Genomic DNA, 25,672 nt, shown 5'->3' with positions numbered 1-25,672 from the left:
AGTGACTGTTTACAGCTCCCTGGATGCCATGAGGAAGGCATGTGCCGGGACTGGAAACCCCTGATGGGGTTTCCCTGGGGAAGTCATGAAGGGCTCCCTGGAGGAGGTGATGAAGGCGTAGCAAGCCTGGAAGAGGTTGGAAATGGTGCCCCAGAAACCTCACGGTGGCCTACAATTTGGGGTGCAGATTCCTCCTCGCCATGAGATACCCTTTGAGTCACTTTCCTTCTTGGAAGCGGTCTGGCTTGTGTGTGGGGGGTAGAGCCCCCTCAGGTGTGGTTTTTAGACAGCGGCACTGGAAGGAGGGTGCTGCCCAGCGCACAGCTCTGGATTACGGGCATGCAGAGCTGTCAGGTCTCTCTGTAGGTGTTTCCATACATGGCACCAAAGTGGGAGTGGTGCTAGGAATCTGGGCGAAGATGGACACTGGGTGACTAGAACAGGTGACCCATAGAAATGGCTGAAACCTCAGATTGGCCCTGGGACAGGTGACGGGGGCTTCTCTGAGCCCACGAGAATGCCTTGTGCCTGCTGGGGTGGTGTTGTGAGACTAGCTGGCTCTGACGGGCGGGACCTCTCCTGCCTTGGTCTCTCTTGCCGTCAGGGGACCCTTGTCGGGACAGACAAAGGGCTGGCACATGCCCGTTCATTCTTGGGGAGCGTCTGGGGGCATGGAAGGCAGAGGCGGGACACCGGCTGGGTCTTGCTTGCCGGCAGTGGACTTGGTAGTACCAGCATCTGGCTCCTTTTCTTCTGCCACCCCTACCCCCGGGTGCCCCTGTCACCCAGCCAGCTGATGGTGGCATCTAGCTCATCATCACCACCGCCATCATCATTATCATGATTAATATGGCGGCATAGTGGCTCTGGAGTCAGCCAGTCCTGGGTTCAGGTGTGGCGCCTGCACTGCGGTCCAGGACCACTCTGTCAGTCTCTGGACCTCTCTGACCGTCTGTCATTGGGAGGCCAGGAGGATGAGGACGAGGACACCGAGTGCGTGCTCATGGGGTGCCAGGCACTGTTCTAGGTACCTGTCATACATGAGTCCACTGAAGAGTTGGGAAAGCCCCACGAGGTGGGCAGTCTTACCAAGGCTCGGGGAAGGTTGGTAGCTTGCTCTAGGATGTATGGCTGGGGTTTGATCCCAGGACACTCCAAAGCCCCTGTCCTTCTCTTTACTACACACATTGGTTTGAACTCAAAGACTGATATCCCAGCTGGCTTGAGACTTTGTGGTTTATCAGATCGCTTTGTGGTCAGCGTGGCGTTTTTGCCCAGGGACCACGGAAATTGTTCTCTGGCCTGGCTGGTTGGGCTCTTAGAATTTATTCAGCTGGACATCATTGTGTTAAGAATGGGAAAGTGATGCTTGAGGAGGGAAGGAACTTGCCCAAGGTCACGCAGCAAGTTAGGGACAGAGACAGGACCAGATTCAGGGCTTCCTGCACAATGCTCACCTGAGGACGTGTGGGCCTGGGGCATGAGGTCCAGTCAAGGGCTTGCCAGCCCCTCCCAGCTGTCTCAAGGCCTGGTGGCTCCCATGGAAAGCCCCAGAGGCCAGCCAGCTGCCTCCACAGGGTGCCCGTGGCCACTGGGAACAGGGAGGGAGAGCATGGACAACTCCATGCAGCTCGCCTCCCACCTCGCCGCTGATGGGCACGTCTGCGCGGGGTCCGTTCCCTGGGATCGGGGGCTGTGACGGTCCATGGGCAGGGCAAACTCTCACCTCCGTGCTGGGAAAACTATGGGCAGCTGAATTGCAGGGCTTCCAGGTCCCCAGAGTCGGGGCAGGATGGAGAAGTAGCCCTGCTCCAGCGGTCCGGGCTGTGCCACCCTGGGTCTCCCTCCCCCAGGCAAGCACAGGCAGGGTGACAACAGTTTTAAGAATGGCCATCGTCCATCAGGCGTGCCTGTGTCCCTTCTTTTGAGCTTACCGAGTCTGCCCATGTACCGCACAAGGTGGGACTGCCACCCCCATTTCACAGAGGAGGAAACTGAGGCTCCTAGGTAGTGGTAAGTGGGCCCCCAGGAATCACAGAGTAGCAGATGGCTTTCGCAGTTTGCCTGCCCTTCTTAGTGGAGTCCGTGGAGACTCCTCTTATCTTTGATTCTGGAAGGCCCGGGTCGCTCATGGCAAGCCTTGTCTGCTGGGCTCCCTGGACCAGGCTGCCCTTTCAGGTTGAAAGCAGGCCTGTACTCGCATGCACCTGTGTGTGCGTGCGTGCGTGTGTGTGTGTGTGGGGGGGGGCAGCATGGCGGGTAGGGGTGCACACGCGGAGCGGTGGCTGCTCACAGCCCATGAGGCGGCCTTCCGCGGGCCATTACTGCCTGCCTGTAATGGGATCGGCCGCCCTGGTTAAGTGTGCACATTAATTTAATATCTCCTCCGTGGAGACAATCAGTTGGCATTTAATTTGTGTTTCCTTCCGAGCAGCGGAGTACAGCTGGGCAGCCAGGCTGCTGATGGGCACGTCTGCGCGGGTCCCTTCCCTGGGATCAGGGGCTGAGTGCAGACGGGAGGAGGGCGGTGAGCCTCAGCAGGGCAGGGTCAGGAGGCACTTGTGAGAGCCGGGCTCGGGGGTGCGGAGGGCCTCTCTGCTTGCAGGCAGGGGCACCCAGCCCTCCTTCTGCTAGAGGGAGAAGGTGCTCACGGTAAACCACGTGTGAGGAGGAAGTCAGGATGGAGAGGGGAGTTTGAGCAGTTAGCTGCCTGGGAGGAGGGCTGTCTTCCCAGCCCCACCACCCGCACTGCCTTTTCCGCTCATCTGTGTTTCTTTTCTGCCACAAGTGGGAATTGTTTGTGATATGGGCCAAGGGGGTGCTGGGGCATGGGAAGTTGACTCAGTTGTGACATTGAAGCTCTCTAGGGGGGCTCAGCGGAAACTAAGAGGGTGGGCGGCTCTGGATCTTCATCTGTAACTGGGGCTCCTTTGACGCGCCCGCTCTGATCTCCTGCCCGTGGGCTTCGGTGAGACTGCATTTGAAGAAAAGGCCCCCTGGTCTGCGTATGGGCCGGGCCGCCTTGTCCCCCAGCTCGGATGTTAGTCTGGACCGTGGCTCTGCAGTGAGGCCAGGGGCAGGACACGGTCCATCCGCGTGGGAAGGGGAGCAGTGCCTTGTGCATCTGTGGGCGGGGCATACACAGAAGCCCAGGGGGAGCCCAGGGGGGTGGGCAGCTTGGCCCTGGCACGCTCCTGGCCTTGGCGGCAGCCTGCACCCAGCTGTGCTGCAAGGGGGTGAGCTCCCCGTCCTTCTGGGTGGAAATTATTGTCTGCCACCTGCCCTCCACCAGAGGCCAGGCCCATGCTTGCCCCAGAACGAAGTTTTCCACTGTGGGCTCCGGCCTACCCTCACCTGAGCTCACTTCCCATCATCTGAGTGAGTCAGCCAGGGTGTGCCAGCGACTTACCTTCCCTGGAAAGGTGTGGGCCATTCCTGGGCCACGCTCCCAGCTCTCTGAGGTCTGGGCTCTGGAGCCAGCTGTGGCGTTCCATGGCTCACACCGAGCTGCCAAGCATCTATTGTCTGCTCTGCGCCGGGGGCGGGACTGGGTGTCTTCGTCCATACTGCCCACCTTATGTCATCCTCACAACCACCCTCCAAAGGGGTGGAGTGCTTCTCATCTCAGAGATAAGGAAACTGAGGCCCAGGGAGGGTGATTGTTTTGCCCAAGATCACACAGCTGGGAAGTGGCCGGGGGCAGGATTCAAACCTAGTCCTTTGCTGCCTAGGCATCTTCAGGACTTTCTCCCCAGCAGCCCCATGGCTGTCCCTGAAGCCTTAATTGTTTTTCTGGGGCTGTACCCACTTTCCTCTGGAGCTGGAGCCCCAGACCTCCTTTCTCTGACGGCACAGGAAGTGAAAACTCTGTGAGTCAGCCCCTCTGCCAGTGACTTCAGCCTGGCTTTCCGCCCCCCAGCAGGCCAGGCTTTGTCAGTCCCTTTCCTGAGGCTGTGTGTGTCATCAGGAGCTGATAGGGGTCAGGGGGAGGAGACCCTGGATGGGGGGTGGGGGTTGGGGGTGGAGGGGAGGCTGGCGGTGAAGCTGCCTCCCCCCTCCCCTCCAGTGGCCTGCCAGACTTCTCGTCCATCCTGTGGTTGTGGCGGTGGTTCTTCTGGCATGCGGGGAGACCACATCTGCCTGGGGCTGTGCTGCCACCCCCCTGTCCCAGCCCCTGGCCTCACATGTGTTCTCCTTCTGCTAAGGTAGTGGCCGAGCCCCAGACCTCAGCTGCCGAGTCACTTTGTAGGGTCATTTCCTCTCCCGGCCCTCTTTGTCCTGACGTCTCTGCCTCCCCTCCTCAGCCCCTAGGGCAGTGGGAAGTGGGGGAGGGAAGCTTTCTCCTTCTCCCTGCCCCCTTCCTGCCCTGGAGTGGACAGAGCTGAGCGGAAGGCTAGTGCTCGGAACTTGGCTCCTGGGAGCCCCTGGCCCGGGGTGGTGTAGGCGGAGAATGTTCCAGGCAGAAGAGGTGAGCAGGAGGGCTGAGGAGTGATTGTGGTTCGGATTCATTCATTCAACAAATCCATACAACTGTTAGGCTCCTCACCAAGTGCAGGTGGGTTTTAGGTGCAGGAGTACGGCAGTGAGTGCAGGAATGGTAATTATAACCACTTCTCAGCCCTGCTGGAAGGGCCGGACCCCCGGCCTTAGACCCGACTCCTCTGAGGAGTTGTATGAGGAGCCCTCCTCTGTGCCTCTTCTCCCACTAGAACAGGCCTCTCTCTCATGTTTCCTTCATGCTCCGTCAGGCCAGGTCACAGGGGGCCTAAGACTTATGAGATGGGTGTTGGAGGGCTTCTCCATGCTGCCCGCACACAAGTCCAAGTTCCCGATTTGTGGACTCCAAGTCTGAGCCCCTGCTCGCCCTCTAAACTGGTGCAGAGGCTCTCCAGGACGGCCCTTGCCCTTGCCCGCTACTCCGTCTGGCCGCCGAGCTGTGGGTCATGCTGGGCTGCACTCCGGAAGCTCTGGGGGTGCCATGCGTCAGCCCCTTCCTCACTGGGATCTTGATTTCCTGTTCAGTTCAAGGCTCCAGGCAGTGGGAAGGTTTGAGCACAGGCCACTGGAGGGATTGGGGCGATGAGTCGCAGAGGGCAGGAGGCTGGGCTGGGGCCAGGAGATGCGCCCTGAGGTCCAGTCCAGCCAGAGCTGAGGGCTGGTCGCATGACCTTCAGAGAGTGTGGGAACAGGATGGGTTCTTCTTAAGTGTCCCTGGTGTGTGCTGGGGCTGTGTAGGTGGAGAGACCCAGGCTCTGAAAGATGGAGGCAGGTGCTCAGGGAGGCCGAGCCTGGGTTCAGACTCACATTCCTCCGCCTCCCTCCTCGTGAGCTGTGGCCTGGGCTAAGGGAGTGGAGGGCACTCTGCCATCCACTCCCTGTGGGACCCCGGGCCTCAGTTTCCCTATCTGTACCCTCAGAGGTGTGGACTGGGTGAACTCTGGCCCCTTCCAGCCTTCAGTTTTGGAGATAGAGTCTCTGAGTAAAGGTGTGACATAGACATGACCCCACCTTCCTAGCTGTGTGATCTTGGGTAATGGTCTTGGCCTTCAGCTTCTTCATCAGTAACATGGAGATAATAGTTGTACCTGGAGGTGACCGTGAGGCTTGTTTAAGTGAGGTTGTGCACGTGATGCTCCTAGGAAGGGTGCCTGGCACATGGTGCGCGCTCGGTCCATATCAACTGCTCTCTTAGTGTTCTTACCCTCCTCCTCCTCCATCATTGTCTGCCCTGCTGCTGCGTGGCCGTGGACAGAGAGCCCTCGGAGACTGCCATCCGAGGGCGTCTGCAGGGTGGGGAGGGAGAGGCTGCGGGGGGCGAGAGCAGGTCCCCGTGGTGTGGTGGGGGCACAGCTGGTGCTGGGGCGGGGCCCTGAGCACTTTCTGGAGGTGGAGAAATGAAAGATGGAGGGCAGTCCATCCCTGTCCCCCACATCGCAGCTGGCTCTTTGCGTGAGAGCCTTGCGGGATGAGGTCCCATGGCCAAGCGGCCCAGGAGGCGGGGATCCCGAGGCCCGGCTGCCTGGAACCAGAGCTCAAGGAGGGAACGCAAGTGACGTCTGGGGAAGAGATGGCATTGGAGACAGCGAGGGAATGAATAGGATTCAGGAGGCTGAGGAGGAGCTGGGGAGGGCGACTGGCTTCGGTCCGAGCCTCTGCGTCCTCATCTGCACGATGGGGACAATCCTTGGGGGAAGGTTAAGTGGTACTTTCTATTTTACGTGTATATGAATGCCCGACATGGTGAACGCCACCCAGAAGGTGACCAAGCAGTGTGCCTCTTCTCCGTTCTCGTATCCAGCACTTTAAGGAAGAAAAGTTGGAAGTTTCATGAGCCAGTGGGTCAGGGTGGGCAGGGGTGGCTCCAAGTGATTCAGGCCGCCTCAGCCCTGGCTGGAGTTATCTCTGTGCTCCGGGCCTTCATCTCCCCACCTGTAAAATGGGGCGGGGGGGTGGGGTTCTCTGTAGCGTCACAGCCTACAGTGTGCGTGCCTTTGCTCAGCGGGGGCCAGGTGGGAGAGCCGGCTTATGGGACACGCTGTCGACCAAGCCCTGGCCCCTAGTAGGTGTGTCTCCTGAATGGCTCCTCCCTGGCCTCCCTGCTGCCCATCTTTGCTTCTGTGGGTGCCTCTGCCCGAAACACCCATCCTTACTGAAACCTTATTCCTGCGGGCAGATCCAGGGCAGGGGAGGGGACTGTCCCTGGGACACAGGTGTTGCAATTGAAGCGGCTGCAACTTGGTTGACCAGTTTTCGGTTAAGCTGCCTGCTCCCTCTGGGGCTGGACTGCAGCGAATGCAGGGACGTCTGTGGCCCCTTAAGAAGCCCAGCACTGCTGTCCTTCCACCCCAGTCAGCCAGAGCAGCTGAAGGGCACAGCTTTTCTGCACCGTCAACGCTGGCGCGAGCAGAGCCAGCCCTTCTCACCGCGGTGTGGGCCGCGGATTGGGTCTGTCAGGCCGGCTGCCGCGAGCACGCGGGGCTCTGTCCTAGGTCGTCCAGGAGCAGGCCTGCTGGCTGCCTACCCATCCGGGCTTTGGAAGTCACAAAGGCCCGTGCAGTCATTGGTACGAAGCTCATCTGTCGGGATGCGGCTTAGAAACACCAGTGAGATGTGGGGCTGCTCCAAGTGCGGTGTGTGGTGGCGGGTGGGCAGGGGGTGCTCATTAGGAATGCAGTGTGTCCACCCCACCCCAGACCTGCCCAACCCGGACAAGATCCCCAGGGGATTGCTGTGCCCATCACAGCTTGGGCCTTGCTGCTGAGTTAGGGCGCGGGCAGCGCTTGAGTCCCGTCCCGGCTTACTAGCTGTGCGACCTTAGACAAGTTACCTCACCTCTCTGAACTTCAGCTCTTGCACCCGCAGGATGGATTTGGGGAAGAATTCTCCACCCGAGCAGGTTAATAATACTTCACATGAAAGCCAGTGAGATGTGTGTGAGGCCCTGAGCTCGGAGCATGGGACGCAGACTGAGCTGGCCCATCAGGGGTTCTTGCTCTTGCTACTGTCTGGAGATCCAAAGGCCTGGCTCGTGTTTTCGCTCCGGGCTGGACTCGGGGCAAGTCGCTTTCCTTCTCTGGGCCTCCTTTTCCCTGTCTGTACCATGGGTCTGTGGAGCCCTGCGGCACCTCATCAAAAGGTTGCTCGAAGGAAAAGTGAGAGGGGCCGGGTCTCATGTCTGGGAAGCGGGTATGTGGGGGTGAGAGGCCCCTGGGTGCCCACACCTCCGCCCCTCGCTGCCCCCTTCTCTGCGGCTCCTGCTGTTGCTGAAGGCAGGCCACAACCCTTCCCTGCACCTGCTCAGCTCAGCGGCTTGGAGCTGAGTCCCCTGCCCGCGGCCCTCCCCCCCCCCCCGCCCCGAGCAGCAGGGCCAGGAGAGATGATTCAACTCAGACCCGTGTTCTGGGCCTTGGCCTCCCTCGACAGAGGCCCCAGAAGCCCCGTGCTGCCGGGCAGGTGGAGGGCGGACTGTGAACTTCTCCCCACCTGGGATCCCTGTCTCCCAAGGTGCGGTGTCTCCCCACACACCTCAGGGATCCCTGTCTCCCACTGGACTCCTGGCCTTGCCCCTGACGTACCGGGTGACCTCGGGCAAATTGCCTGTACACTCTGGATCTCAGCTTCCTTACTTGTACAGTGGGGGTACTCGGTGAGATGGTCTCACCTGGGTTTGACCCTTAGGTTCTCTCACTGCCCCTCCTCAGTTTCCTCTGTGTCCTTCATCCCTGGTAGGAGCCCCAGCCCCCCTACCCCCCAGGTGCTGGACCCTGGAGCCTGTGGCAGATCTAGGCCTGGCTGCCAACGCCAGGGGGCTGGTAAAGACCAGAGGGAATGAGGGAGAAGGGGAGCGTGTGGGGGAGAGGAGGAATTTTCCTCTGTGTGTGCAAGCAGTGTCCGTCTTCTCTTGTTTCCAAAAGCCAGTGACGTAACGCACCCTTCATCCATTCCTCCCTTCTGGCCTATTTTTAGCTGGCCCCGACAAGCATCCTAAAAGGCTTCCAGACTTGCCTGCTCTGAGGCCATGTAGGGAGACGGCCATAGGGTGAGGAGAGAGAGGAGTTCATCTGTCTGTCCCAGGATGCAGGGAGGGAAAGAACCTGCCCCAGGCTTCCTCTGGGGAAGGAAGGGAGCTGGGTGGGGAGCCCGGTGAGGGCTCTGATGGATCCTGGTTACCAGTGCTCAGTTTGGAGCCTCCAGCCTGGGTTTTGAGTCCTGCCTCCACCTGTCCTCACCCTGACCTTGGGCCCCTGACTGTCTGCCTGGCTTTCCTTTCTTCATTGTAACACGGGCTAACAGTACAGCTGTGCTGGGGGGTTGTTAGGAGGATTGAATTATGTCACGTGGAACGGTGCCTGGTGTAAAGTAAGCACTCAGTTAAGGTGAGCTGGTATTGGAATGGTGATTAGGATTATTATTTTTTTAAGACTTATTTATTTGAGAGAGAGAGCAAGGCCATGGGGGAGGGGGAAGGGGCAGAGGGAGAGAGAATCTCAAGCAGACTCCCTGCTGTGCACAGAGCCCTATGTGGGGCTCGGTCTCATGACCCTGAGAGCATGACCTGAGCCAGAATCAACACTCGGACACTTAACTGACTGAGCCACCCAGCCGCCCCCAGTGATTATGATTATTAACATCCCATTCCATCTCCAATTAATGTTGGGGTTACACCGTGAGCCCCTGTGTGCCTCCTGCCCTTTATTCTTTCCTGTGGGGCTTTAACCAACGTGTACTCGAATGAGACAATACAGAGAAAGCCCTGGAACGGGGCCTGGCACATCTTAAGCACTGACTAAGTGAGAGCTATATTTATTGTTTTTGTTTTAATGTAATAAAACAGGCCTGAGTTTCGATTCCAGCCCCATCCACTAGCTAGCTGAGTGTCTTTGGGGAAGACACGTAACCTCTCTGAGCCTCAGTTTCCTTATCCATGAGACAGGGATAACAGCTGTGTAGGAGATTTTTTTGCTGATGAGGGTTGCCCCTGGACAGAAAGACTCCCGCGGAGCATGATGATCAGCACAATAAAAGTTTCTTTCTTGCGGTGCTGGCTTCAGCCAGGCTCCTGAGTGCCAGTCTCCATACGGTGTGATGCAGCAATGGCAGGAGCGGTGGTATTTGCACGGCACTTTACAGTTTGTGTGAAGGGGACATGGTGGTCCCTCCTGCCTTTGTCTCCCCGGGGTGCAGTGCTCATGCTGGGAACCTGGCACTTGTCACCCCCGCCTGATGTTATGGGTATGTGTCGACCTGGCTGTCCCCCTCCCCTACAGTGAGAGCTCCCGGAGGGCAGGCAGGGAGGGATTCATGGCTGCACCTTGCTTGCCCAGCCTGGGGACAGGCCCAGGGTGGGTGCTGGCTTGGTGTCTGAGGGCTGGACTGGCACGGGGAGGCCACCGTCTGACCACCTGTCCTTCTTGGCTCTTGCAGGTGGGAGGAGGAACTGGCCAAGCGCATGAATCTGCAGACCATGGTGGACACGCTGCAGGAGGTGAGCATCCCCGGAGGTCCCGACCACGAGAGGCTTGCGGGAGCTGTGTGGCCTAGGGATGCAGTCTCCATGGGACAAAGTCGGAGGCCGTTCCCAGCTCAGCCCCGGCACTCCTGCTGCCTCAGTCACTCCTTGAGGGAGCCACAAGGCCTCTTCCTTGTCCTCTGCTTTGGACCTAGGAAGGGACCGGCACAGTATTGCAGAAAAGCTTGGGGACGGGAGTAGGGAAGCCTGGGTCCAAGTCCCAGCGCTGACCCCAGCTTGCTGGGTGATGTTGGTCCAGTGACTCTTTCCAACCCTCTGCTCCCCACCTGAGTTCAGGACTGGATGGTCTCTTGAGCTGTCCTACCCCAACTTGCAGGAACTGACTTGGGGCTGAATGCCTTAGAGAGGGTGGGTGGCGTGTCACCGGGTGGGCTCCCAGTGAGAATATTCTGTTGCGGTTCTGGCTCAGTAGCTCTGGGTCTGGGCTCTGCTTCTCACCCACCTGCCGTGTACCCTGGATGGCAAACTTCACTTTCTCGGCCTCTGAATAACGACCCCATGAGAAGGCAAGGAAAAGTTATTTCAAACATTTTTAAAAATTGCTTTCCGATATTTAAAGCACTGATCTAAGAGATAGAATAAAGTAATGTCAATACGCAGAAGGAAAATGATGAATGCCTGTTCCTCCCCTTTGTTTTATAACAGAAGTCTTATTTACAAACATGACATGTTCACGGTCAAATATTTGGAAAATTCAGAAACAGAGAGAGAAGAAAATAAAACTCTCCTCCAGTTCTACCTGCCCTACTCCCTGCACACTTGATAAATTACCGGGAGACCTTCTGTCTTTTCTGTGCAAACACACATGTACTCTACATGTGTACATGTGTTTGTTTGGTTACATGGACACACGTGGCGTTGCCATTTTTGAGGTGGGAGATGGTCAACTATTGGCAATTTCACATGGACCGAGCTCACATTTTGACCTATTGGAATCACTTGTTCCACTAACCTGGCTCTTTTTCTTCTTAATGTCTGCTGGGGATTTTTCCACGTGATAGATATTCCTTGGAGAGGTGTTTTAAGCTGAGTGGTGCCCTGCAGTGAACTGGGCTTGGCGGGAAGCCGGGCAGGGGGGAGGTGCTCGGCACCCCTTTCTTGGCATGCAGGTGCCTGGCCTGGTTGGACATCAGGTGTCCAGGGCTGTGGACTCCGGTGTCCAGCCCCTCGCACCCCTCTGGGTGGCTGGTCCCCTAAACCCGCCCCCAACTCTGTCCTGTGTAGGCGGCGCAGGAGGCTGAAGCTATCCAGGAGGAGATGAACGAGAAGATTGAGCGGCTCAAGGCCGAGCTGGTGGTGTTTAAGGGGCTCATGAGTGATGTAAGTACCACTGGCTGCCGCCCCAAGCGTCATGACACCCCCCACCCCCGAACACCCATCATGCAAAATGCTTCATTCACTCCGAGGCTCCAGAGCTCGGCTTCTAGTTAGAGTCCTGGCTGGCTGCGTTTGCCCCGTGAGGATGACGGATGCATCGAGACCAGCCCCCCTCACCCCACTTCCGCTTCCCTTGGTCTGAGTAGAGATGCATTAATCTGCTGCTTAACCCATCCCGCCCTCCCCGGGGCTCCTCTGACGGTCTGTTTGTGTTTGCTCCGACTCGTCCCAGCTCGCCACATTGAGGGCGGGTGGTGGCCGTGGGCCTCGATGTCTGGGCACAGTGGAGGGCCCAGTGGCAGGTTGCAGGAAGGCCCCTGGGTCCTGTCTGTGTCAGCCGAGGAGGCTCCCTAGGCCAGCAGCCTGCAGCAGGGTTGCTTTGTAAAGTGGGGGAAGGCCAGCGTCTGCATCCTTTTGAAGACTGGAACCTCTCTGAGTGACTGTGGGTGCCGGGAGCTGTTGGCAACCAAAGCCTCCTTCCTGCTGGGGACCCAGGTTTCCTGCCCCCTTCAGGCAGCGGGCAGCATGTAGGGAGGGCCGCCAGAAAGGAGAAGGAGCCCGATGGCGGGTGACTCAGCCTGGTGTGGCTTCTGGTCCTGAGGGTTGTGGACCTGGGTGTGGCTGGCAGAAGCCTCCCGGGGAGGGGGCTGTTGGGGGAGCCCACGGGGCTGCTGGGGGAGCCCACGTGGCTTCCCCTCACTGGGGTCTTGGGGGACCCCCCTTGTCTTTGGTGAGACCCCGCGGCCATGGGAAGAAGCCTGGGGAGAGCGCGCCACCTTGGCAGGCCCGTCTGTTGCGGGGGGGGGGACAGGTGGGGCACAAGGGGTGGGAGAGAAGGGAAGTCTTTCAAGAGTGGGAGGTGTCTTTCTTCTTTGCTCTGACAAAATAAACACTGGCACTGTGTCTTTTGAGAGGACGCCTTTCAGCCCTTAGGGAGGCCGGCAAACATGGCCTCACATTGTCCACTTGGCGCCAAAGCCTTTAGCTCCCACGGCCTCTCCACTCCCTCCCCCAACCTGAGCAGCGCTGGCCCCACCCTCCTCCCCAGAAGCTCCAGGCACCCCCCTTGGACTCGGACTCGGGGTTGCGCACCCCTCTGCCCAGCAGGAGCCTGGGAGCGACGGCCCCGCCCTGCCCCCCCATGCTCGCTCACGTAACCCCCCTGCTGTCCTCCCTGCAGCCCATGACAGACCTGGACACAAAGATCCAAGAAAAGGCCATGAAGGTGGACATGGACATCTGTCGCCGGATCGATATCACGGCCAAGCTGTGCGATGTCGCACAGCAACGGAACTCGGAAGACGTGTCCAAGATCTTCCAGGTGAATAGGGTCACCCTGCTCACCAGCCGCCACTCCCCCCCCGCCACTGCCCCGTCCCAGAGTGCCCGGCCTCTACCCTGCATGGCCAGGCCCTCTTTCCCTCCAGTCCCGCCCACTCCCCTTCCCCCAGAGCTAGCTTCGGCCCCCACTCTGGCCTCCCCAGGACGACATAGAGTCAGGGACTCGGTGACTCGTAGGCTCTTCGGGCTGAATGCTTCATCCTGTGGCTGAGGAGGCCACTCGCCCAGCGAGGGGACGTGATGGGCTCAGGGAGGGACAGGCCCAGCTGGGGCTGGCACTCAGGTCTCCTGACCCTCGGGGGCTTGGTCCACAGGCCTGCTGGGCGCCGTCGCCAAGGTTGAGAGCCCTGGCCAGGCTGTGGGAGCGCCAGGTGAGCTGGCTCAGCTCTGGTAGATGAGCCTCAGAATTCCCGAGAGGAGCTGGTGGCCTCTGTTTTTCGTTCCCACTGAAGAGTCTCTCAGGGCCCACCCCCAGCCCTCAAGGAACAAGTGTGTGTCCCGAGAGAAGGCGATGGGGCAGTTTGCACTGGTGGGCTGTCCTCTGGGGAGGGCACATGTCATTCTCCAAAGGCTGCTTCTTGAATTCTGGGTCATGGTTTGGCTTTTGCTTGAGCCCAGGGCAATACAGCATGTTGTCGCTTTAAGTGTGTGACTTTGGGTGTAGCAGGAGAGATCTGGGCTCGTCCGCCTCCGTGCCTTTTTGCTGCCCCTCTGCTGGGAAGCAGGGGTGACCATTCCAGGCTTTGTTCGGTTTGCTCTTGTCTTGTCTGCTTGGAGTGGAGGAAGCTTGGTGACCCTCGGGCTGCCTGCCCATTGCCTTTGCATGTGAGCAGGAGGGCTCTGAGGCATGGAGCCCTCTGGGTCTCTGTGAGGGGTTCTCTCTCTTTCTCTGGCTGGCTCTGAGACATCCCGGGGGACTCTGCACCCCGGTCTGGCCCGCTGCTCTCCCCAGATCCTGCAGGTGCTGCTCAGGTGAAGGGCCCAGCTGAGCCGGCCCACCCACTGCGGGAGGGAAGGGTCCGGGCCGTCTGTCCTCCCTCCTGCATGCGTCCCACCTCACGCTTCCTGCTAATGCCGCCTGCTTCTCAGAGGAGCACCACATCTTTCCCGGCAGTGGCTGCCCCAGCCACGCTCCATCCATCCCACGGGGTGCCGACTCCCTTCCCGGCCCACCCTCCCTCCTGGCAGAGCCTCCCACTTAACCTCCATCTCTTCCCTCCCGGGCCAGGTGGTCCCCAAAAAGAAAGAGCGTAAGGTGGCTTCGGATGACGACATCTCTGAGCAGGACGGGGAGGTGAACCGGTTCTCGGACGACGAGGTCGGCTCCATGAACATCACAGACGAGATGAAACGCATGTTCAACCAGCTGTGAGTATCTCCGCTGCCCCGGCCCCCGGGGCTCCGCTCCACTTGTCCAGGCTGCCGGGGGCAGGGCTGCAAACCGGTGGCCTGCTCTGACAGTGCCTTGTCCAGCCGGCATGGGGTTCCGAAAGAATCTGGATTTAGTCTCAGCGTTCATAATTTGGGGAGTTCCACATGTTCAGAAGAGGCTAAATGGTAGCGGTGGGTCCTGTGGGCTCGAGCCTTACACTCCCACTCCCCGGTTTTCCCCGGGGTGGGATCGCTGGGCCGCTCGCCGCACTGGGGCCCACCATGCTGGCCGAGGGCGGGCTCCTGACAGCCACTGAGCATCCTCCGTGGGCGGGCGGCTTTACAAATGAGGCTTCGGTGACTCCAGACAGTGAGCCGAGGAGGTTGGCTTGCCACACCCCTTGGTGCGCGAGGACACGGAGACGCACAGACCGGAGGCCCTTGGCCACGACTGCTCCACTTGTGTGGGGAGGAGCTGGGGTTCAGAGCCAGGCCCGTCTGCCGCCTGAGTTCTGTCCCGGAGATGCTGGGGGTTAGGGGCGGAGTCCGGGGCTAGCTCTGGTCTGTGGTGGGCTGGAGCCGGCCCGCAGCGGCTCACAAAAGCCAGTCGTGCACGCGGCCACCCCCTCCAGCTTCAGCCATGGCACAGAAGTAGCTGAACATTCGCCCCAGTGGGACACTGGCAGATACTTACCCTCGGGGCTACCCTCCCCTCTGCTGCCAAAAGCTGGTTTACTCGAACCTCATTGGGTGGAGTCGCCTGGGGCAGGGAAACACTGTGGCCTTGGTCTGTCCAGGGCCATATTCTCCATCCGAATCCGTCTTTGACTCTAGTCCACACAGAGCCCTGCGGTGGGGTGGGGGAGGGGGGAGGAGGGTGCCCCTGCGGGCATTAGGTGACTTGCCTGAGGGCCTGGAGTCGGAGGGTTGGGCTGCGACAGGGTCTCTGGGGCCCACATTTATTTCCTCCTGCCCCTCTGGTGGCTCTTGCCTGTTCTGTCTCTGGAGCCCCTTGCAGTTGGGCGCCCGAGCCCTGAGAACTCCGCTTTCCCCCAGGACTCTGGGTTTCCAACAGCAGGGCTACGTTTGAGCTCTTGGCTCTAAGGAGCCGTCACAAAACCCCACAGAACCCCTCCCCAGGGGCTCGTGTCTTTTAGGCAGTGGCCTCTGACATCGTACTTGGTTCAGAAGCCGGGGCACAGGTCTCCCCAGCCTGCTTCCTGCAGAGCCCTGGGTCTGGCTTAGCATTACAGAGTCCAGAGGCCACTCAGCCCAGCCCTTTCACATTCAGATGGGGAAACTGAGGTTCAGAGGAGTGTGCCAGGAGTTGGAACAGAGCTGGGCCCCTGGCACGCGGTTGAGTCCTTTGTCCCCAGCTAGCTGTCTTTGCACTCAGAAGAGAGTCCCCCTCTGCCCTCTCTGCAACACCATTTCTGGCCTGGTCCCTTTGCCGCTGAGCCAGGTGACTCTTAGGGAGGCAGGAGTCAAACCCAGGCGGGGATGGGTTTGTGTGACACTCCCTTGTACTTGTCATTCCCTGGGAACAGAACTGAGGTGGTGCTGTGTTTTGGGGGCTTGCTGTTGGAGCGGGACAAGGAGACTCCTGGACTCCTGATTCCGTCTTCCGACATCCCCTCCAAATGTCGTATTCTCATCTTTTGGTGATGACAGGGGCTGTGGAAGGGACCCTTGACTGGATCCAGGTTTTTTGAACGTGGCGCTGGGCGTTCCTGAGCCTGAGGTGGGATTGTCCCCCCCACACACCCAGGCTGGGTTTATTCGGGTGAATTAAAGGGCTTCTCTGAAGAAATTGTCCCCGTTTGCAGAAAGCCCCCAAGGGATAGTTAGGCTGCCTGGGAATGGGGTGGGCTGAAAGGAACAGTTCCAAGAGCTGGGTCTGGGGGCTCCCTGGCAGCGCTACTATGGTACAAAGGAGGCCTGATGCTAAATCAGGTGCCTGGGGTCGACAGGTCTGAACTAGGCTCAGTATCCAAGTAGATTTATTGGGTTGTAAAGTTGTCTGGTTAAAAAAAACAAAACAAAACAAAAAAATATATATGTATTTTTTGTTGTTGTTTTTTATATATATATATGTATGTATATATATATTCTTTGATCATCCCCTCCACCCTTGCAGTTCTAGCCAAGGCCATGCTGACCCCACCCTGGGCAGGACCCTGACCGCCCCCGCCCCCATATCTCCACCGGCTATGGGCTGGGCCGAGACCCAAGCCAGAGGCTGCCCCCCGCCAGTTCCACTGAAGTGTTTGAATAACGTGCCCCATGTCAGGGCTGTTTTGATCAAAATCTGTTGCTTGGGCTTCAGACCAAGGAGAAGGGGAGGAATTTGCTCCTTTCCCTGTACCATGGCCAGCTCCTCAGCCCTGCCCTCCCAATCTCCCGACCCTTTTCTCTTGCCCATCTTCCTGTCCTTTCTGGCTCCCCATTCCTCAGCTGGGTTTCCTTCAGATCCCAGACGCTGGAAAGGAAGTGAAGTCAGCGGTCGAGTATGTGTTGCGGTGACGGTGGACCCCAGGGGCTAATCTGGAGCTAGTCCAGGCCAGCAGCGCCTTCCTATGCTGCTCTGCACGCCCCCCCCCCACTCTGGTCCTTGGGCTCATGGAGCCACCTACAGGCTCTGGCAGAGACTGCTTTTTGGTGGGGGACCTGGCTCCAGGGGGTGCTCTAGGCAGCTTTTAACCAGAAATTCTTCTTGGGCCCTGCCCGGTGGCCCCCCAGCCTGATCCGTCATGGGACGGTAGGGAGCAGTGCCCTGGAGGATCGGGGGTGTTGACAGAGAGCCCTGGGACCCACATTCTCCTCTGTGGCTCATTTGATCCATCAATTGATTTAAGCCCTGTCGATATCAGCCATCCCATCTGATCAAGTTCCCCTTCAGCTGGGGGAGCCAAGGCATCTCCAGAAACCCCTCAGTCCCAGGCAAGTCCCTATGGTCCGTTACCCTACTTCCAGTTCCAATGAATAGGGAAGCCCTGAATTTGCTCAGGCTTTGAATCCAAGCCCGATTTCAAGCACGTATTGGTTCAGAAGTCTACCTAATCCCTGCGCCCTTCAGTTTTCTCATCTGTATGCTTAGCGGCCAGTCCCGCACCCAGCACGTAATGGGTGCTTGGTGTATTTTACTGGGGGAGGAAAATGCCGTAGGAGACATCTGGTTTTCCACCCCAGTTTCTTTGACAGGCTAGCAGTGTGACTTTGGACAAGTGGGTTATTCTTTCTGAGCTGCAGTTACCTCATCTGTAAAATGGGCATGATAGCAACCTTTCCGAGTTGTGGAGAAGACTATAGAAATCGCCTCTTGCAAAGTAGGGGCTCCAGAAATGAGCTATTACGTGAATGAAAACAGTCACCAGATTGGAGTTGGGAGGAAAATATCTTTAGTCTCCACTGATTAAAGACTGGCATCTTTACAAAGAGACATTTTAAACGGTATAAGTAATATATCAATACTTTCTGCATTTTTTTTTTTTTTTTTAGATTTTATTTATTTGACAGAGAGAGATGCAGCGAGAGAGGGAACACAAGCAGGGGGAGTGGGAGAGGGAGAAGCAGGCTCCCTGCTGAGCAGGGAGCCCGATGGGGGGCTCGATCCCAGGACCCTGGGATCATTGCCTGAGCCCAAGGCAGACGCTTAACGACTGAGCCACCCAGGCGCCCCACTTTCTGCATTTTAAAAGAGCTGACCACCCCCCCCCCCCCCGGATAAGGCGTATGTCCCCTTTGGCCGGCACTCCGTCTGTGTGGGACAGCTGCCTGGCAGGAGAGTACCCATTGGGGCAGTGCCCCTTTCTCCCCCCACCCCACCCCCGACCAGCCCAGCCTCTGGAGCCAGGCTTTGGGTCAGCCCTATCCTCCGCTGTCATCCCACAGGCGGGAGACCTTTGATTTTGACGATGACTGTGACAGCCTGACGTGGGAAGAGAACGAAGACACACTGCTGCTCTGGGAGGACTTCACCAACTGCAACCCAACCATTGACCTGCAGGGCGAGGTGAGCCCCTGGCCTGGCTGCCCTCCCCTGTCCCCACTCATTCTGGCAACCCGTGCCACCCGGCTCATTGTCCCCTGTGCTCTGTGTCCCCAGCAAGAGGAAAACTTGGGCAACTTGATCCACGAGACAGAATCCTTCTTCAAGACGAGAGACAAGGAGTACCAGGAAACGATTGGCCAGATCGAGGTGAGGGCTTGGACTCTAGAGTCCTCTGGTGAGGCTCCTGCGATGTGGGGTCTCGATTGTTAGTCAAGGGGGATGGGGTGCTGGAGGGGTGCAGCGGGCACAAGGTCGTGAGTTGGAGGCCTGCAGTTCCCTGCCTGGCACCAGGCGGGTCCTGCCCCTCCTAGGGCCTTGGTTTTCTCGGGTGTAAAATAGATCACATGGGGGTGGTGATCCCTGTCTGTCCCAGAGAGTTTTTTAAGTTACTCAATGGAGATAGTGATCCCAAACAATGAGAGAAGACATTTGAGTGACATCGAGTGACGCTAGGCACTCAGTAAGCCTCCCTGGTACCCACATGCCCTCTGTACATGCCTAGAGGTAGCTAGGCGCCTCCAGGCTGTGCAGTGGGTACCATGCACCCCATCATGCAGAGGAGGAGATGAGATTGACAGAGACCCAAGTGGCTGCCCCAAGGCCTCCAGCTGGGAAGCAGCCTTCAAGCCTGCTGTCTGCACATGTGGCCATGTTTCAGGGAGAGTGACTGCTGGAGAAAGAGAAGGCCGGCTCCTTCCCTGGGGGCTGTGTCATTGGTAGAGGACAAGGGTCAGAAACATAACGGAGACCTGAGAACTTTCCTACGCAAGTCCATAGAAAGCAGTGCGGGATGCTGAGCGGGGTGGAGTTGGTAGACCTGGCGAAGGCAGCCCCTAGGGTCGCTAAGTAGCCATTCCCCTTTCACTGGAAGCAGTTCTGGGGGTTGGGGGCTGGCATGCAGGGAGCGGAGGGCATGGCATCCTCGGGGTGGGGGGGGCTTGGCACAGTCACCACCGAGGACGTGTGGAGGAAGTGGCCGAGGGTTCTGGAATGAGAGTGACTTGGCCTCACCTCTCTCCCACCTGGGGCCTTTCAGCTGGAGCTGGCCACGGCCAAGAGCGACATGAACCGACACTTGCATGAGTACATGGAGATGTGCAGCATGAAGCGCGGGCTGGACGTGCAGATGGAGACCTGCCGCCGGCTCATCAAAGGCTCTGCAGACAGGTACCCAGTCCCGTCCTCCCTGCGGGTTCAGCGATTGCGTCCTTGGGGGGTATTTGTGGGGCTGCAACTTACAGCCTGGACCATTGCATCTGCCCAGCCCACCTGTGCACCTGTCCACCCCTCCCTCATGTACATCTAGTATTAGCTACCTGCTGTGTGCTGGATGACTTACGTGTCTGATCTCACGTAGATCTCTCGGCAGCTACTTGTCATGTCCAAGGCCTGCTCTGTGCCAGGCCGCGGGGACAGTGATGCACAGAACAGTCAAGCCCCTGCCCTGTTGGGGCTCGTGCCCCACTTTCTGCCCAGTTGTCGGGCGGAGGAGGAATGCAGCTGCTGGTGGGGCTCCTAGGGTCCGTGGGAAGCAATTTCCCTTCCTTTCCCGTCCTCCGACCAAGGGCCACTGGGTCTGTCCCCAGGAGACTGACATGCCTCAGGCCCCTTGTATTTGCCGGGGAACGCCAAAACAAAGACAGAGCCCCTGCCTTCTAGGAACGCGCAGCCTTTTGGGGGGAGAGATGTGCCAGTAATAAAATGAGATGATACATGAAAAATGCTGGGCATAAAGCACAAATATGTTCATTGTAATCGTTCCTCTTTTATGACTGTGGTTCAGGCTATAAAAGAGGGAGGGGCGGCTCAGTGGGAAGCTGCGTGGGGGGCCCTGGGCTTAGCATGTCGTCCCTTTAACTCACTGTTGCCCCCGGAACCCATTGTCATCACGTCCACGTTCAGATGGAGGAGCAGGTTAAACAGCTTGCCCACGGCCCCCCGGCTCATCAGGGAGAGGGCCAGAATCTGAACCCAGCACTACTAGCCACTCTCCTGTATGGCCTCTCGTTGAGCTCTGAGTTAATTGGGGTTTACTGAGCACCTACCATGTGCGCAGACCTGCGTTAGGTGGTTGGAGAGTAGGACTGGAGCCTGATCCACGGCTCCTGCCCCCGGGGAGCTCTCGGCACCCGAGCAATCAGAGGCGGCGCAGGGGGTCCCGAGAGGTCTTGAGGGCCACATTCAACTCATGAGCTTAGAAGGTTCTAAGGAAAGCAGAGCGAGGGCGGGGTCTCAGGGCAGGATCATGGATGATTAGATTTTATACAAGGGGCCGCTCAGTCTTTCCCGGCCCTTGCATCCCTTCAGGAGTCCCCAGGCTGCCCTCTGCATGACCCCCGTTTTCTCACGCCTTCCAGGAATTCACCGTCCCCCAGCTCCGTGGCCAGCAGTGACTCAGGAAGTACAGACGAGATCCAGGATGAGTTTGAGCGGGAGGCGGATGTGGAACCCATGGTCAGCTGATGACGGAGGCCCCCTGTGCCTGCTGGTCTTGGTGATGGGGCCTCTGCCCCCACTCCCCGTGGGTCCAGGAAGGCTCCTCGGAGTGGGGCTCCAGTCCTCACCACACAGACTCCCTCTGCCCTCCCTTCTCTGGAGGCCCCGAGGGACCGCTGCTTCCTTCCTTCCACCCCACCACCAACCAGTGCCCCTTCTCCATCCACCCACCCAAGGAATGGTGCTGTCAATTTCTATTGTTCTCCACATTACAAATGCAGACTTCTGTCCAGACGATGCAGTGTTAACTGTGCCTTTTCCCTTAAGCTGAGCCACTTTGAGCTCCAAAGAATTCTTCCTAGCAGGTGTTTTTATACAAAACTCTAAGGTGAGGGCGGGGCCCCTGGCGTGGTATAATGTGGATTTCTATCCTCCCACCTGCTCCTCTGATTGGCCATGAGCTCTGCCCTCCCCTCCTCTGCCTGGCCAGTGCCAGTTGGCCTTGGGGTGGTCCACCTTCCCACCCGCCAGGAAGGAGCTGTTTGCCTTTGCAACCTTTCCAGGCCTGGGTGGGGGCCTCCCAAGTGTTTTTACTTACTGACAAGAGAGAAAAGATGGAAGGAGGGAGGGAAGACAAAATTTTATTTTCTTTCTGAATCGAGTGGCGAAGCAGAGGGACAAGGCACTGTGGGGGAAAGTGGAGTCTCACTGTGTTTAAACTACTATGCAAACAAAACAAAACAAAACAAAACAAAAGCAGCTTGCCTTATATCATTGTGGAAGGTAGGCCCTCGCCCAGACTCCCGGTTTTCCCCTGGAGCTGGGAGGGAGGCCAATGCTAGGGCGATCTCTCTCGCAGCCTCTGAGGGTGAGCACTGACTCGGGAGGGGGCGGTTCTGTCAAGGTCGGTAGTGAGGCCGGGGGCCTGCAAGGCCATGGGCCCACCTGACTGCTTGCTTTCTTGGGACCTTTGTGGGGTGGGAGGGGTCTTTTATTGCCCTGATGACTTGATGTTTTTCTCTCCCTTCCCAGCCAATGATAAGGGACTATAGATCTGTAATTTCTCTGTGAGAAAGCCTGAAGGGGGCCAGGCCTGGTATCCACCCCCTCCACAGTGGAGCTGGGTTCCTACCGCCTGCAACCATCTTGGTTGGTTCTCCACTGCCCCCAGTTGCCGCTGTTTGGCCACCGGCAGGCACTGGAAAGGGAGGGGGAGGGAGGCAGTGAGGGCTGCTGGCTAATCAGAGGAGGCAGGAGTGGAGCTGGAGTGAGAACCATCCTCTGTTCTGCTCACGGACATATGCAAGCCTGTTCCGTACTTCACTCGATTGACCGACCAGTGGGGAGTTAATCTGAGCCAGTATCTCCCCAAGACTTGGGTGGGCCTGTGTCGGAAGGCACTGTGTTGAGGCCACCTGCCAGATCGCAGCTTGGAGCCAGCCGAGCAGGTTTTGCTTTTTTTAAAAAAATTTCTTTTCGTACCCACTCTTGTGGGTGTGATTGCCGATTTTTGTTTTTTTATTGGCCCAGGAGCTCTCCCGGGAGGTCCAAGGGGCAAAATGTGCCCGAGGCCCAGAACTTCCCACCTCCTGCTCTCCTGTGGAGGCGGAGGAGGGACTCTGGCTTTAAATAGGATTGCAGCCCCCTGTCTTTCTTCCTCAGGGTACCAGCGACCTGTAAGGGCCTTCTCTGTCTTCCGTTTCCCCACCTGTTTTGCAGTCTTAAAACCATTGTACATAATACTCATATGATATATATATATATATATATATACACACACACACACATATATATATATGGAGAGAGAGAGTGTATGTTAGTGACTGTGTGTAATTTTTATTTATCAGAACTTGGTGGCCTTTATTGTGAGTCCCCCCCCCCTTTTTTTTTTTTTTCTGTTGCGGTTGTCGCAGGAACCTGCTGGTTCCCTGTGGCAGTCTGGCCGAGAGGCTTCCATTCCCAAACAGTCCCTGGGTAGGTACGCGGAGGGACCATGGGTTCAGAGGAGAGACAGCCCCTTCCCCTCCTCCTCAATGACCCTTGTTCTAAAGGTTACAGGGTTCAAACATACCTGATTATTATTGTCATTAGTGTTATTGTTGTCTTAGTTTTAGTTTTATTGTAACCAAAGTTTGTTAGAGCCAGTCAGGCTTGGACCTCAGCTGCTGGAAAGATTTTCCGTTTCCGGGAGGACACGCCCCCCCCCCCTCAACCCCGGCCTCCTCTGTCCAGGGCTGAGGGGGGTAAGGGAATGGCGTGGTTTGGGAGGCAGAGCAGAGGTCAGTCCCGGTTGTTTCTCAAGGTGGTGGGGAGGGTGGCAGACCCATCTTTAGTGTTAAGACATAAGGCAGCAGTGTAAGTATTTGGAATTAAGGGGGCCTCGGCAGTCAGCGTTCGGTGGTATTATGTATGCTTTCCCCCTCATGTACATAGGACGTTTGCCTCTGGGACTGGGGTGCTCGAAGTTTGTCCAGGGAGTATGGAAATGGCAGGAGCCCGAGATAGACGCTGGCCGAGCGGCTCCTTCCTGCTGGTTTTCCATAGCTGCTCTCCCCTGGGGAGCAAGGATTGGGGCAGGTGGATGGGGCTGGGGGACGGGCAAGGGTGTGGCAGACCGGTCTCCTGGGTCTGAGCCCGGCTGCCTCTCGCTCTCCCCACCAAGTTCTTTTTTGAGTTTGTTGCCAGTGGGCCCTTGCTCGTGCCCCCGCCATGAGCCCACAGCTTGCCAAGAAAGACCCCAACGCTTGCTGGGGCAGCACCGGGTCCAGTTGGGATGAACTGGTCCGTCCTTTGTAAAGCTGTAAATACTAAAATTTCTATTTCTAAGCCCAGTGTCATATTGACATTGGTATTTTAAGGTTGTTCTCAGATGGGCTCTCCTGTGCTGCCCTCTCTCACTCTCCTATTTTTGGGGGTTTTATAAAAAGAGAGGATTGGGGAGGGGCAGGGAGAGTAACTTCCTTTTGGCTCCCTGGTTGTGGAAGACACATGCGCACGCACGCACGCACATACACACACACACACTCCTCTGAGACTCCAAACGGGGAAAAAAAATCATTGGCAAGTGAACACACTTTGTTTTCTTGTAGCAATATATCTTGAGGTCTTTGAAGGGCGGACTTAGCTCTGACCTACAGAGAAGCAAACCACTTTGGCTTGGAATGGGGGAGAGGGTGTGGGGTAGGGGGTAATATAAGGTGTAACTTAAGCTAAATGTAATGTATTTATAAAGTAAGAGATTCTCATCTATTTTTATGAGAGGAAAGGGTTTTTAAATTTAGGGTAGGCAGTTATGGTAGCCCAGCGTTGTCCTGTGAACAAGAAATGCATGTTGCTGCTGGACTGAATATAATCAGTGCCCCTCCACCTCCCTGGTCTCACCACCCACTCACCTGTACCCGTGAGTGGCTTCAGCAGAGCCTAGGTCCCACTTCACCCCATTTCCCTGTTCCTTGACCCCCCAGCTCCTTGGTCCTTGAAAGTCTCTGGCGGGGGGCACTTGTGGAAGTGGGTGGGCAGTGGAGAATTCAGAATTGAGGGGGGTGGGGAGGAGGGGAAAGGGGGCACCAGGTGGGGGACAAGCTCGGCTTCTGAGGGTGGGCTCTGATCGGTGACTCACGCTCTGGTCTGCCAAGGTCCATTTCCAAGTCAGCTGTGTTTGGGAGAAGTTGAGAAGCAGCAGACCGTGGGTGGCCGTGGGACTGTTGGTTCAGGGAGCACTTAGCTTCCTTGGGGCCTGGGCCCTGGTGGGTCCCAGGTGGTCAGGCAGTTGGAGCAGGAATGGAAGGGCCAGGAGATGCCCACCACCCAGCCCCAGCTGTGCCTACTCCAGGCCTCGGCCTGGGCTATAGTCCTTGATGTGCTCCTCCAGGGCCTGGGGCAGGAACCGGGGTGCTGGGACTTCCTCAGACCTGGGTTCACCATCTTGAGGCACCGAGCTCTTGTTCTAGAAGGGCATTCTCCTGACGTGGGGAGTCCGGAGGCAGCTGGGTGGGTATGGGTAAAGGCAAATTCTCTCTGAAAGGGAATTTTCCTTGGCTGGAGGATTTCCAGGTTCAGGGTGGACTGTGTGTTGGTCTTGGGCAAATCCCTCACCATTCCCACTGCCGGGCCCTCAAAGAAACGAGGTAAGGCACCATCCCCACCCCCGGCAAGACCCCTTCATGGACATTTTAGCATCTACCTGATTTTTAGCCCCATCCAGGGAGACTTTATATCCTGCAGTTCCATCCCACCCCACTGTTGCTGTTTGTCTGCCAGTTGGGTCTATTGTCAAGGGGGAAGGGGGGTTTATACTCACTGAAAGACTACTGATCCTACTGGAAACCAACCTGTTTACTGTACTGTTGTAAATATCATGCCCTTTATATCCTGTATATTGGCTTCTTTTAAATAAAGTGAAATGTCTTAGAATTGAGGGTGCTGCTTTTTTTTTTTAATTGAGGATAAAGTGGTGATGGGGGAGGGGCAGGAGGACTGAGGGCCACATAAACCCCAAAACAAAGTCATTAGCCAGTTGGTGATAAAATAGGGAAACTTCACATCCCCTGTTATATGGGCACCTGACGATGAAATCTTTGGAAGGCAACAGAGCAGGATTTATTATCATATTCACTTTACGGAAGGGGAAGAGCGAGCCAGAGAGATCACAGGCTGAGTAACTGGCATCCCCTGGTTTGCAGTTGAGGTCCTACTAATCATAAAGGCCCCCATTTGTTTAACCTCCTTTTATGGTGCCCTCGAGGGGCCACCTTCTGGGACTCTGGATTTGACACTGTCCAGTGTTCTAGTTTCTTCTCGTTAATGGCCAAATTCGGGGAGAACTGCCTCCTGTGAGCAGCCCTGCTCCCCACTAGGGTCTTCTGTAAGGAGACAGAGAGCCGCCAATTCCAGTCTATTTTTTACCATCTTTAAGACCTGTACTTGATGGAACTTCCTTTTCTCCCCACTCTTTAAATTCCCCAAAGTGTCTTAAAGGGTGTGACTTGGAGAAAGAGGAGTAGCATGAAATAATGCGGGCGATACCCCCCTTCTATAGAAATGGAAACTGAGGCCCAGGGAAACGA

General features: G+C 57.3%; 1 protein-coding gene across 2 annotated transcripts in view; it reads left to right on the top strand.

The window, feature by feature from the left end:
• The window catches only part of IFFO2 (intermediate filament family orphan 2), a 47,619-nt gene extending 22,600 nt beyond the window's left edge, over window positions 1-25,019 (top strand). The window contains exons 2-9 of one of the 2 annotated variants that reach the window (XM_081817593.1): window positions 9,925-9,985; window positions 11,255-11,350; window positions 12,588-12,728; window positions 13,977-14,116; window positions 18,011-18,131; window positions 18,225-18,317; window positions 19,207-19,337; window positions 20,528-25,019. In XM_081817593.1, the coding sequence (XP_081673719.1) occupies window positions 9,925-9,985; window positions 11,255-11,350; window positions 12,588-12,728; window positions 13,977-14,116; window positions 18,011-18,131; window positions 18,225-18,317; window positions 19,207-19,337; window positions 20,528-20,633 (889 nt within the window). In that variant the 3' untranslated portion in view covers window positions 20,634-25,019. The remainder of the gene's footprint in view (window positions 1-9,924; window positions 9,986-11,254; window positions 11,351-12,587; window positions 12,729-13,976; window positions 14,117-18,010; window positions 18,132-18,224; window positions 18,318-19,206; window positions 19,338-20,527) is intronic. The other variant, XM_081817594.1, reaches the window with a different exon arrangement.
• The last annotated feature ends 653 nt before the right edge of the window (window positions 25,020-25,672 follow it).

The sequence above is a fragment of the Leptonychotes weddellii genome, chromosome 4 (assembly GCF_054177405.1).
Source record: "Leptonychotes weddellii isolate Sample4059 chromosome 4, ASM5417740v2, whole genome shotgun sequence".
NCBI lineage: Eukaryota > Metazoa > Chordata > Mammalia > Carnivora > Phocidae > Leptonychotes > Leptonychotes weddellii.
This window is presented reverse-complemented; position numbering and strand designations above follow the sequence as displayed.